At 38.0% G+C, this 13,130-nt stretch overlaps 1 protein-coding gene across 1 annotated transcript; it reads right to left on the reverse strand.

Annotated features, from left to right (window-relative positions):
* Window positions 1-11,390: 11,390 nt before the first annotated feature.
* LOC141696588 (uncharacterized) lies at window positions 11,391-12,371 on the reverse strand. The gene has a single exon (XM_074500713.1). The coding sequence runs from the start codon at window positions 12,369-12,371 to the stop codon at window positions 11,391-11,393; it is 981 nt and encodes a 326-aa protein (XP_074356814.1).
* Between the last annotated feature and the right edge of the window lie 759 nt (window positions 12,372-13,130).

The raw sequence follows: 13,130 nt of genomic DNA on the forward strand, positions 1-13,130 counted from the left end.
AACGGCGCGAACTTTTGAGATAGATTGACAGTTGTCAAATGGAGATGACAAGATGATATAAGATAGATTTACATAAATAAAATACATAAAAAGGTTATATTTTTATTACATAATCTAATTTTGTTAAAACTCATTTGTTAAATTGTGCGAGTTTACATTTTAATTACTTATATTTGATGTTAAAAATAATACATCAAATGAGCAAATATTAGATGAACAAAATTTCAGATGAACAATTTTTTTACAATACATTGATTTCGAAATCTTCTCTGCAGCACACTAGCAATACCTTATGTGGTGTACATGTTAAATACACATGTGTGTGAATTGTAATATGAAAAAATAAATTTATTATTTCTTTTAAAAAGGGAAATTATTAATGTCGTGTGAAAGCGGGAGACCGCTAGAGCCAATACAGTGACGTGAAGACGCTAAATAGATTGTGAATGCATTATAATCTATTTTTTTAAAGAGTTGGTGCATGTGTGAGTCCTCTCTATTTTGTAATGGGTATTATATTGATAATTATTCGAAGGCAGTTTATCTATAAAACATATCGTGACAAATTCGTTGAATATGTGTAAGTTTGTATATTACCGATTAATATCTATCGAAATACAGATAGCTGTGTGATTATAAAATACAAGTTTTTAGATCATCCGTCAATTTCAAGCGAAATACAAATTAGACGTGTGACTATAAAATACTGAAATAGCGAAGTAAAAATAACGGCACGAACTTTTGAGATAGATTGACAGCTGGAAGTGGAGATGACAAGATGGTATACATAAATAAAATACATAATAAAAGGTTATATTTTTATTACATAATCAAATTTTGTTAAAGCTCATTTGTTAAATTTTGCGAGTTTACATCTAGTTACTCATATTTTGATGCTATAAATAATACATGTTAAATATGTAGCAGAGTCAATACAAAGATGTGAAGGCGCTAACAGATCACGCGAATGATATTAGATTTTTTTCAAAGAGTTAGCATTAATACAAGTCATCTATATTTTATAATGTATATAATTTTTATCGTTAATAGGCGGTAGTTTATCTATAAATAACTTATGATGACAAATATGTTGGATACACGTAAGTTTGTAGATTAGATCAGCGGTCAATATCCACCGAAATATAAATTAGTTGTATAAAATAATAATTTCGCTAAAATATTAATACTTTATAACTTAAATTTGCATAAAAAATATTTTATGATAATATTTTGATCTAATCTTCACATCACACCACACCGTTCGATCATTAAAAATTTAAATTTAAGTTAATATGCTAACGTTTAGAAAAATCCAATGTTAATATGATGACGTGAAGGAGTTAACAGAATTTAAGTGAAAGAAGAATGTGATAATCTTACAATGTATTATTTGAGTGTTCGAGTAAATGTGAATCACTTTGATTATGCAACGAATTTTAGTTTTTGTTATTAATCGGCAACAATTTATATGTAAATTCTGTATCGTGACAAATTCGTTGGAAACGTGAAGTAGATTATCGATCAAATTTCACCGAAATACATATTAATGTGACAATTACATACTCCGTGGGTATTGAAGTCAATATATTAATAGCTAATAATGATGCTAATTATTGACACAGCTTTTTAGTCAATATATAAATTGGGGCGGAGGGAGTAGTTAGGTAAGTTTTGTAGAATATTAAATTTAAAGATTGAGGGGTATATTTGATTTAAATTTTAGAAGATTTATAATATTTATAAATTTTAAATAATTATTGTTGATTTTAATTCAATGCATATTTTATCGGAGTTGTTGATAAATCTTCTATAATATTGCTGATTTAGATGAAGATTTCAACAAATCCTTTAAAATCTCATGAATTTTGTCAAAATTTGAAAAAATATATCATTAGTAAATTTATCAAAATCTAGAATTTTGTCAGATACAAAAAAAATCATGGATTTTTTAATACCTTTAGATTTTAATGTATTTTGAAAATCCAAATTAAATGCCAGCAGATTTTAATGGACTTTTCGAAACCTAAATTGAATACCTCCGAATTTTAAAAGAATTTTTAGAATCCTTATTTAATACCAAAAGATTTTTTAAAAGACTTTTTAGAATCATTATTCAATACCAAAAGATTTTTTAGAATTCAAATTAAATATTTTAGGATTTTAAAAATACAAAAAAAAATCTTCAAAATTTAGATTGAATAAATCCCCTATGTTTTAATTCTGCAACTATTATGTGTTTGATATTGTTGTTCTAGACGACCACATCAGCTTTCGCTGAAAATCAGCTAAAAATTTGTTTGGTAAAATTAAAAAGCTAGTTTTCTGAAAGGCGATTTTAGTGTAAAAGCTGAAGTTAGGAAAACTAAGATCTCTCTTAGTTCTCGAAAAAAGCTGTTTTTCAGTTTTTACAGGAAGCAAATGATGATTTTACTAGCATTATATTTTATAATTTTTTACATCAAAATATATACAAATTAAAATTATTACCAAACAGTCATCTGATTTTTTTAACAACACAGTCATAACAGAGTGATAATATATTCATATTATAAATCATTTAAAAGATTATCAATATTTATACTATCAAGATAAGAAAAAGTTAAATTATAATAATCCTTCAATATCTATTTAGGTCCCACCGCATCATAAGTCTCCCGCTGCCGGGGTCCACATTATATTATGCGAAACCAAAGATTCTTTGCAAAAGCTTGATGCTTGATGAGTAATAACAAATGTTCACATAAACAACTTTTGGTTGAAAAACAACCGAAAAATTGTAGGTTACAATTTAAAAACTGATTTACAACTTAAAAGCTGCTTTAAGATAAAATAGGCCCATTTAGTTTTGAAAAAAAAACTGTCAAACCTCACCGAAAATACCTTTTTAAAATATATTTAAAAAAAATACAATCTATCTAACATACAATAGAAACGATTACATTAATATAAAAATGTGAAAATTTAGCCCAAATATGAGCAAAAAAGACTCCTAATGAGCAAAAACAATGTTATCTAAATTATTTATTATAGGTATTAGAAAATGGCTCTTTTCAGAATTTTATATTATTATAACACTCCCCATCACTCGAAAGCCCATTTATGGGTCGAAGAGTGGATCACGGTTGCCCATCTTTGGGGCATTAACTTTGCCTTTCGTGTCCCTCATAAATTGTGAGAAATGTTGGGGGTGGCCGGTATCGAACCTGAGTTCTCTGCCAGAGCTCTGATACCATATTAAGAAATCAGTTACTCTAAAATCTTAATGTGTTAGAAAATGACCCTTTTCAGGATTTTATATTATTGTAACAAAATAAATATCATAAACTATAAAAACTATAACTATTATATAAGCAAATAATACAACACTATTTCTACTCACAACGCAAATTACGATATTTATCTACCGAAAAAGTAATTAATTACTCTAATCCAATTACGTCGGGATCTTCTATCATATATCATGTCATCTTGAAGGTTTAAGGCTCGTAACCGATGAGCATGTCACCTAAGTCCCCCTTGGCCTCCGAGCGAATATCTGCCTTTTCCGAATATGATCAAGCCTGCGAAATCGACCTTCTCTCATTTTTTCTGAAATACTCGTAATTGATTCTGGAAAAACCAATTATCATCCGTTCAAATGTTATTTTTAATTTTAGGTTTATGATATTTAGTCAAATTGCAGAAAATATTTGCAAAACGTGATTATAATTCTTGCACTCGGTTGTAAAATAAATCAATATACTCGTATAATTAAGAAAAACAAGAGTGTTTGGGTGACGCAGATCGTCTCATTTTATTTTGAAATCAACTTATCATTATAATATTCTTTTAAAACTTCCCCTTTCTATTTAAAATAACTTAATATCTTGATATTATCCTAAATTTTTTTGTAAATATCATTTCTTCTCTTTTTCCTAAAATCAACTTAATATATTATATTTTTCTAATTTTTTTTTTAATTTTTTAGCCTATAAAATACTATAAGAAAAAGTATCTATAAATATGTTCTCTCAATATTTTTTAAATCATCATATCGTCATAATATTATATATTTACGCAAATGAGAAGACGAGGGCGGTGAGGTGGCGATTCTCATATCATTTCAATCTATTTTTGTAATTTTCTCAAAATTTTATATTATTAAATAGAAAAAATATTACATCGATTAAAGACTAATGCATAGTTTATTTTTAAGACAATTTTTTGAATAATGAGAGAGCGGCTCATGAGAATAAAAATGATTAACGAGACAACGAATTTTTAAACTTTTTGATCTAATGTATTTATTTATTATTCATAACTTCTAAATAACCAAGACTAGATAAAAAATATAAAAAAGATTAAATATTATTTTAGAAGGTCACTGCAAATCGCGGCCTAGTAAACTAGTTTTTCACAAATTGGTAGCAAAGTGTGAGATGCAATATGTTTCAATTTGCACCTAAGCTTTATTGTAAATATATGCATTAAGGCAAGTGCCCAAATGAGAAATTCTGCTATAACAGATATATTTATTCTTCACCACTTATTTTTTAAAATAATTATAATCTTGACCCCTCATTTAAAATTTTATTTACATCTTATCTATTCCATTTTCACCTCAGCCCGGTTGACCTGTCGGTAACTTCCGACCACCATCACTTCCACCATGAATAGCGGATCACTATGTGATATGCCTACAATACTATTATATTATTAGACTATAATTTTAGGAGATGATCTATTTACTTTAATTTGTCAACCTCTTTTAATGAGGTTGTTATCTTCTATTTATACCAAGTCCCAAATGGGCTTTATCTTACAAATTGGGCCTTCTTGGACTTTACATTATGTTCCATAATTATTCTAATTATGATGCCTTTGGGCCGTCTTGTCTTGGTCCAACATTTGTCCCCCTCCCAGTTTAAGCAACTATCTTTATATTTGCGCTTTTATTTCGGGACATGAGAGTTAGTAAAATGAGCAAAGCGTGGTAAAAAGAATAAAATAATGAGAGGATTAAATGTTAGTAAAATAAAAATAAAAATAAAAAAGACAAGGGTATTGAGATAGGAGTGAATGTGTTGTTCATATTGTTGTACTTTAACTTTACTTCTTTTCTTCTTCTTCTTTTTCCTTCTTTTCTTCTTTTTTTTTTTTTGAAACGTATAAGTATTTTGGTTTTTATTTTCTGGGGACTATTGATTGGACATTGGAGCATTGGACTGTTCGGCTTCTGTTTCAGTTAATAAAAGGGGAGCGGCTAGCCGGATTACTTTTATTTCATCTCAAATTCTCGACCTCTGCAGTAACCGCCTGTAAGTCATCTTCCACCTTCTATATTACCTTTTGTTGTTTTCTCTTTTACATCTTGCTTCTCTTGATTTAGTTTATTCAATTACAATCATTTAATGGATCAATCTAGTTCGTCATCTATCCGTACCGTTTCTGGTCGAGATCCCGGTAAGCGACCCCTCGAGGAGGGTGATCAAGAGTCATTCCTAAATTTGAATAGTCTGGAGATTCCTGACTTAGAGCAGTGTGGGTCCTTCGATTTTATGAACGAGGACGAGTTCTTGGGGAATGTCCCTATTGGGCCTCTTCCCTCGCCTCCCCCGAGTCCTGGGACCTTAGAAAAGAGACGACAGGTTGTTGAAGATAGTCTTCGGTTAGGTAGGGAAGAGTTCGAGGGAAGAACAAGTTTAAACTATATGCGTCATCATATTACAAAGGATCCTGCAGTTAACAAGATAAAGTCGTATGTGGATTTGTCGAATGGGTATCGATACCGAGTACCGACAGCTGATGAACGGGTGTGGATGATGCCGGAATTTGGGATGCACGGGATACCGATGATATTTTTCCACTTCGGACTTCGGTTGCCTATGCATCCTTTTTTCTTGGCGATGTTCGAGGCCATTGAATGTGGGGTTAGTCAGTTGACGCCCAACTCCATTGCCCAGCTTAGTGGATTCGTCGCTCTTTGCTGTGATAGGAATAGAACTCCCTCTTTTAAACTTTTCTTTTCGATATATGCAGTTAGGTATCACGACGGACAGGTTTATTTTGACTGTCCTTATAAGAGGGTTAAAATTGTCAGTGTTCGATCTTCCAATTCTGGGTATCATGCTAGGTGGCTGTATTTTGGGGGGCCTGATTTAGAGTTTATAAAACCGTGTGGTAAAGTGAGCCAGCTTACTATCGATTACTTAAATAACCTCGAGAAGTACGATGCGAGGTATCTGAATGAGTTTCATGGGTTGAGGTCGATGTACACACATCTTTAGTTAAACGAGCCCGATTTTTTGGAAATGCATGATTGTAAGAGGGGATTTTCAATCGATTAATTACTTTTTCATATATTTTTTTAATTTACTTCTTGTCTCCCCCCTTTTTGTATTACGCGTTGATTCTTTTCTTTCTTTTTGTTTTGTTTTAGTGGCTGGAGCTTCTTTGCAGAAGATTTTGGACAACGGAGTTAGAAAGGAGATGGATAAGGCCATGATGTTGCTCATTCAGTTTTCGTCGAGGAAGAATACTGATGGAGCATGTGCTGGCACTTCTAGGGTCGGGGCTTCTGGGGCTGGGCACTCTATGTCCATTGGGTTGTTAGATGATCAAGGAAACAAAGATTGTGGAGGCTCCTGAGAAGGCTGTGACTGATGTTGATGTGGGGGATTTGAATCCTCGGAAGAGAGGGCGTCGTGAGGTTGATGATGTTAATTTAGGAGGGGGAGATTTTGTCGAGCCAGCTGTGGGAGGTAGCGGAGTGAATAAGACCATCACCTTGGTCAATAGTAGGGTTCTTATGTCCAACCCTGGTGAGCCTCGATCCAAGAAGGAGTCTGTGAGGGTCGAGATTCCACCCAACGAGCGTTGGACCGGAGGGACAACAGTGTCGTTGAGGGCTTTTAATCTTTTTCATCTTCCCCAAGACGCAATTGCCTTCGATGGCCGGCGTCGGGATGACCTTGCTGACAGGTGTAAGAGTCGAGCCGGGAGGGTATGTGAATTTTGTTTTCATGTATTGTATTTTTCTTCTTCTCTTATATATATATATATATATTTATATTTAACTTTGTATTTGTGGGTTGCGACAGTTCCTCGCAGATTTTATGCATATTGTGGAAGAATTTTGTACCGATAGTAATGATGAGGCTTGCAAGAGATTGGAAGCGGAGGTGAGTGCTCTCAGGGTTGAGAGGAAGAAGCTTATGACGGGTTATTCAGAGTTGGAGAAAAGATCGTCGGATTTGACCACGGCGAATACCACGCTGTCGAAGAAAGTGAGTGAGATGGAAGTTGAGAGGCAGTCGATGAGTGACAAAGTCTCGGAGCTCGAGAGAAGGCTTTCTGAGGTAGAGAAGGAGCGAGATGATTTGAAAGGGAAGTGCGAGGGTTTGGACTGTCATGTTGAGGGCATGGATTCTTCTTATCGTTTGATCGTTGAGGAGAATTCTAATTTAAAGGCGGAAGTGCAGAAAGGGATCGAGGATATCGCGAACGCCCTTGGTGACGGTTATGGGCGTTGTGTTGCCCGGATGCAGGGAGCGGGGTACGATACCACGGGGCACTCCTTCGAAGACTACATTGCCGACCTCGCTGCCTCGCTGCGTGATGATCCAACCAAGAAGCCTTGAAGGCGGGGAATGCCCCGTAAATGATATATGAATTTGAATTTTAAGTTTCTGTTATTTTAAGACAATATTTCCTGATTGATGCTACGTTGTTTGTCGTACCTCGAATGAGGCCTTTGTGGCCTTAGACGTTTTTATGATATTTGATTATCTGTTTGGTAATTTTTGTGTTAGTCTACTGAAGTTTTTTGTGATGTGAATTTTAAGTGTAAGGTTTTCGTACCACTTGTATTTCACTGGGATGCATTGCCTCTAGTTTTTTTTTTGAGTATGTTTGCGTAGTGTTTAATTGTTTGTGTAAGAATAATTTGCATGTGGAGGGATCGCTTATTGCTCGTCGTTCGGGGATACATATGTTATTTGTATTTGGAGTTTAATGGGATACATCCAACTTATGTTGTTGTTGTTTGTTTTTTTTTAGGAAGCAGGGGACGAATTATGATATTTTCGCAAAATAACTTAAAGCTTTCATAATTTAAATTCCCTCGATGGGGATCTCATAACGACCCTCATTGCATCGAGGGTTGGTTTTTGGTAGGGCCCTGCGGCCTCGAATTTTTATCATTACATAGAGAGTTAATCACTGGTAAAATTTTTTGAGGTGGATGCAATTACAGGCATTCTTAATTGGTTGACCATCGAGGTACGAGAGCTCGTAAGTTCCTGTGCTGACGACCTTTGACACCTTGTATGGGCCTTCCCATGTTGGTTTAAATTTTCCTGAGATTATTGGATGTGATGCGGCGGAGTCTCGAAGGACGAGGTCTCCCACTTCGAATCGCTTATTTTTGACTTTCTTGTTGAAGTACCTTGTCGTCTTCTCTTGTTGTGCGATCATGCGAAGTCTAGATTCCTCTTTTGTTTCTTCAAGTAAGTCATTGTGAAAGCGTAATCCTTCAGCCGCGAGAGAAGGATCGAAGACCTCGATCCTTGGGGAAATCAGGCTAATCTCGACAGGCAAAACGGCGTCGACGCCGTACGCGAGACGGAAAGGAGTTTCTCCTGTTGCACTTCGAGGAGTTGTTCTGTAGGACCACAGCACATTATGGAGCTCATCAACCCAACATCGGGGAATTTCTTCTATTCTTTTCTTTAATCCTTGTAAGATGGTTCTGTTCGTTACTTCTGCAAGGCAATTGGCCTGTGGGTATGCAACCGATGCTTTGATGTGTTGGATTTTCAAATCGCTTAAAGCTTTCTCGAATTGTGCTCCTACAAATTGTGTCCCGTTATCCGAGACTAAAATCCTTGGAATTCTGAATCGAAACACCACATATTCCATAAAAAATTCAATCATCTCTTTTTCTCTGATCTTGGAGAGAGGTTTTGCCTCGACCCATTTCGTCGCGTAGTCGACTACAACCACGATGTATTGGCACTGACCTTTAGACTTTGGGAAGGGCCCCACGATATCGATTCCCCATTGGTAGAAAGGGCAAGGAGCGAGGATCGAGTTGAGCTCTGTTGTGGGTCGATGACTCACTTTCCCATGTCATTGGCATGCCTGACATTTGCGGACGTAACTTTCACAATCTTTTCGGAGTGTGGGCCAATACATCCCATGTCTCATGATTTTAAGAGCTAGGTTCTTTCCCCCGAGATGTTCGCCATATATTCCCGTGTGAACCTCGAGGATTTCTTGGTCGGCCTCTTCTGGGCTTAAACATCGGAGAAGTGGTCCAGTTAAAGCACGTCGATATAACACTGAACCGACCGTGCAATAATTTCTTGCCTTAAACATGATAGCGCGGACTTCACTTTTTTCCGTGGGAAGTTTGTTTTCTAGGATGTACTCGAGAATAGGGCTTTGCCAGTCAGGATTACTCTGAATATTGTGGACCATTCTAGGATGTACTCGAGAATAGGGCTTTGCCAGTCAGGATTACTCTGAATGTTGTGGACCATCACTGTGTCGATAGCGAGGGATTTCAGGCTGTCAACATATACTGGGTCGAGGTTCATTTCCAGATTGGATGAAGCTAACTTGGCGAGGGAATCAGCCCACTGATTTTCTGTTCTATCAACATTTGAGAGTTTCCAGGAGGAGAATTTCTTGAGCAACTCTTGTGTCATTGCAAGGTATTTAGCCATGTTTTCATTGTGAGTCTTAAACTCTCCGCTTATTTGCTTAACTACCAGCTGGGAATCGCCAAATATGTCGATAATATCTACCTCGAGGTCCATTGCCAATTTTAATCCCGCAATTAATGCCTCGTACTCGGCCACGTTATTTGTCGCTTGGAATTTGAACTTAAGGGCTTGTTGGACTTTAAACCCTTCTGGGCTGATAAGAATTATCCCTGCACCACCAGAATTTGAGGTCGATGGTCCGTCAACAAACAATAGCCACGGCCTTCGCTGGGCTTCCTCGGGATCCGACCCTTTGGTCTTGAATTGGCATTCTGCTACAAAATCTGAGAGGACCTGAGCCTTTATGGCTGTTCGCGGTTTATACTCGATGTAGAATTGATTTAATTCGATGGTCCATGCGGCGAGCCTTCCTGTCATATCGGGTTTGTGCAAGATTCTTTTAAGTGGCGCATTTGTAAACACATGTATTTCCCTTGCTTGGAAATAATGTCGGAGCTTTCTGCTTGTAGTGACCAAGGCGTACATGAGCTTTTCAACCTGAGGGTACCGAGTTTCAGCATCACGCAGTGAGTGACTAATGTAGTACACGGGGACCTCCCTCCCTTCGTCGAGTCGAACAAGGATGGCTGCAACTGTTTCGTCGGATGCCGACAGATAAATGCGCAGAGCTTCGCCTGGGATTGGCCTAGTGAGGATGGGAGGGTTTGTTAAAAATGTTTTGAGTTCTGTGAAGCTGGATTTGCACTCATCGTTCCATTCGAATGGTGTTGACCTTGAAGCCTTTTTTATGGTGGCGAAGAAAGGGAGACACCTTTTGGACGATTGAGGGATAAATCTTCGAAGGGTTGTTATGCACCCTGTTAGCTTTTGCAAGTCTTTGATGGATTTTGGATCCTCCATTTCCAGGATGGCTTTTATCTATGCGGGGTCGGCCTCGATGCCTCGCTGTGTGACTAGAAATCCCAGGAACTTGCCGGACGTAAGCCCGAATGAGCATTTGTTAGGGTTGAGACGCAAGTTATGCTTTCGGGCATTTTCAAAAGTCTCACGAAGATCAAGTGAGTGGTTAACGGCGAGTTTGGACTTGGTTATCATGTCGTCGACATAGATTAACATGTTTTTCCCTATTTATGAGCCAAAGATTGTGTCCATCATCTGTTGAAAAGTTGCGCCAACATTAATCAACCTGAAAGGCATGACTCGATATCCAAATACTCCTCTGTGAGTAATGAATGCCGTTTGATCCCAGTCATGAGAATCCATTTTTATCTGATTGTACCCTGAAAACGCATCCATAAAGGAAAGGAGTTTGTTTCCTGTTGTAGAGTCGATCAGCTGATCGATGTTTGGGAGTGGGTAGAAATCTTTGGGGCATGCTTTGTTAACGTCAGAATAGTCGACACACATTCGCCACTTTCCATTGTGTTTCTTGACTAAAATGATATTAGAGATCCATGTGGGGAACTGGACGGGCTCGATGAATTTAGCTTCGAGGAGTCGGTCAATTTCTTGATCGATAGCTACCCTCTTTTCATCGGAGAATATTCGACGTTTTTGTCGTACTGGAACAATGTTTTTGTTGATGTGGAGGGAGTGGTGTGCAACGACCTCGGGAATTCCCGGCATATCTTTCGGGTCCCAGGCGAAGATATCGGCGAATTCTCTAATAAGGTCAATGATCTATTATTTCAAATGTTCGGGGAGTCCTTTTCCCACCTTGGTTGTCTTTGATGGGTTGTCGATGACCACTTCGATCACCTCCGTATATTCTGCAGGGAAACATGAATTCTGACTTGTAGATTCAATTGAGTCGCGAGGGTCGATCTCGAGTACCTGGTTGACTCCTAGATCTTCCTCCCGCTTTTTTTTTGGGGAAACTGTTGTCAGGCAACACTGTCTCACGGTCGCTTGATCTCCAATCATTTCTCCGACCCCGAAGTCAGTGGGAAATTTCATCTTCAAATGGGAGTTTGAAGTTATTGCCTTTAGGGCTGTGATTGTAATGCGGCCTAGGATGGCATTAAAGCTGGAAGAAGCACTGATCACATGAAATTTAATGACTTTCCAAACCTGGCAAGGTGGTGAGCCAAAGAGAACTGGCATATCAATGGTTCCTACCACATGGACCTCATTTCCGGTAAATCCGTACAATGGCGTTCGAGAGTTCTCGAGCCGTCGATCTCCGATGTCCATCCGCGAAAAGGCGTGATAGTAGAGGACATCGACAAAACTTCCGTTGTCGACCAACATCTTTTTCACAGTATTATTTCCTACTCGGGTTGTGATAACAAGAGCATCTTGATGACCCTCGATGAGCCCCGGATGATAATCATCATCGGAGAAGGAAATGACTGGGGTCGGGTTCGCGCGAGGGCGTTTAACTGTCGAGGGATTGACATTGAAGACTTCTCGAGCGTACGTTTTCCTGGAGTTGTGAGAGAATCCTCCAGAAGCTGCTCCCCCGAATATGACATCAATGACCCGATCCTCTTGATCTCGATGGTGACTTCTAGGATTGTCCTCTTGTTGTACGTAATGTACTAACTGTCCCCGACGAATCTTTCCTTCTATGAGGTTGCTAAGTTGAAAGCACTGTTCTGTAGTGTGACCAGTATCTTCATGATACTCGCAATATCTGGAACTGGGGGGTCTCCCGGCCTTCATGGGCCTCGGTGCCTCGGTGGTCTGTAGTCTGGCTCTGTCTTTAGAACTGCCAGAATTGTTGTTTTCTCTGTGTTCAATTTAGTGAATTCTTTTTCTGGTCGAGTGCGGGTTTGCCACTCTTTTTCCCTTCTGTCACTCGGAAATCGATCATCCACACGTGGCGGAGGTGATCGACGACGCTCATGACGTCTTTCTCGCGCGGGAGATCGCAGGCTATAGCTACGACGACGTTCATGCCTTGAAGAGCGTCGGGGTGACTGAATGCAGCTCACTGCTTCTTGTAGCATCATACGATGTTCGATAATTTGGAATGCTGCTTGGAGAGTCTTTGGCCTTTTTTCAAAAATTTCTTTTAAGATTAATCCATGTCGTGACTTATCGATGCCTATCATTAAGAAGTTGACGGCCATTTGTTCAATTAAATCTGGAATCTCGGCGATCTCTTCCCTAAATCGGGTTAAAAAGCTGTGAAGGCTCTCACCTGAGCGCTGATGCATTTCATCAAAGATGCTGTGACCTTGATGCCTTTGTAGTTACTGGAGAACCGGGCTTGAAATTTGCTTTTTAAGATTGCCCATGAGTCGATGGATCGAGGCGGCAGATTGATATACCATCGGAGTGTTGTGCCTTGAAGGCATGTAGAGAAAAACTGACAACGGGCGATTTCAGAGTGGCCGAAGAAAGCCATTCGTCCGTCGAATGTGTTGAGAAATGCCAACGGGTCTGAAGATCCGTTGAAGTGATCGAGGGATGGGGTTT

This window comes from Apium graveolens, chromosome 11, assembly GCF_009905375.1.
Source record: "Apium graveolens cultivar Ventura chromosome 11, ASM990537v1, whole genome shotgun sequence".
NCBI classification, from domain to species: Eukaryota; Viridiplantae; Streptophyta; class Magnoliopsida; order Apiales; family Apiaceae; genus Apium; species Apium graveolens.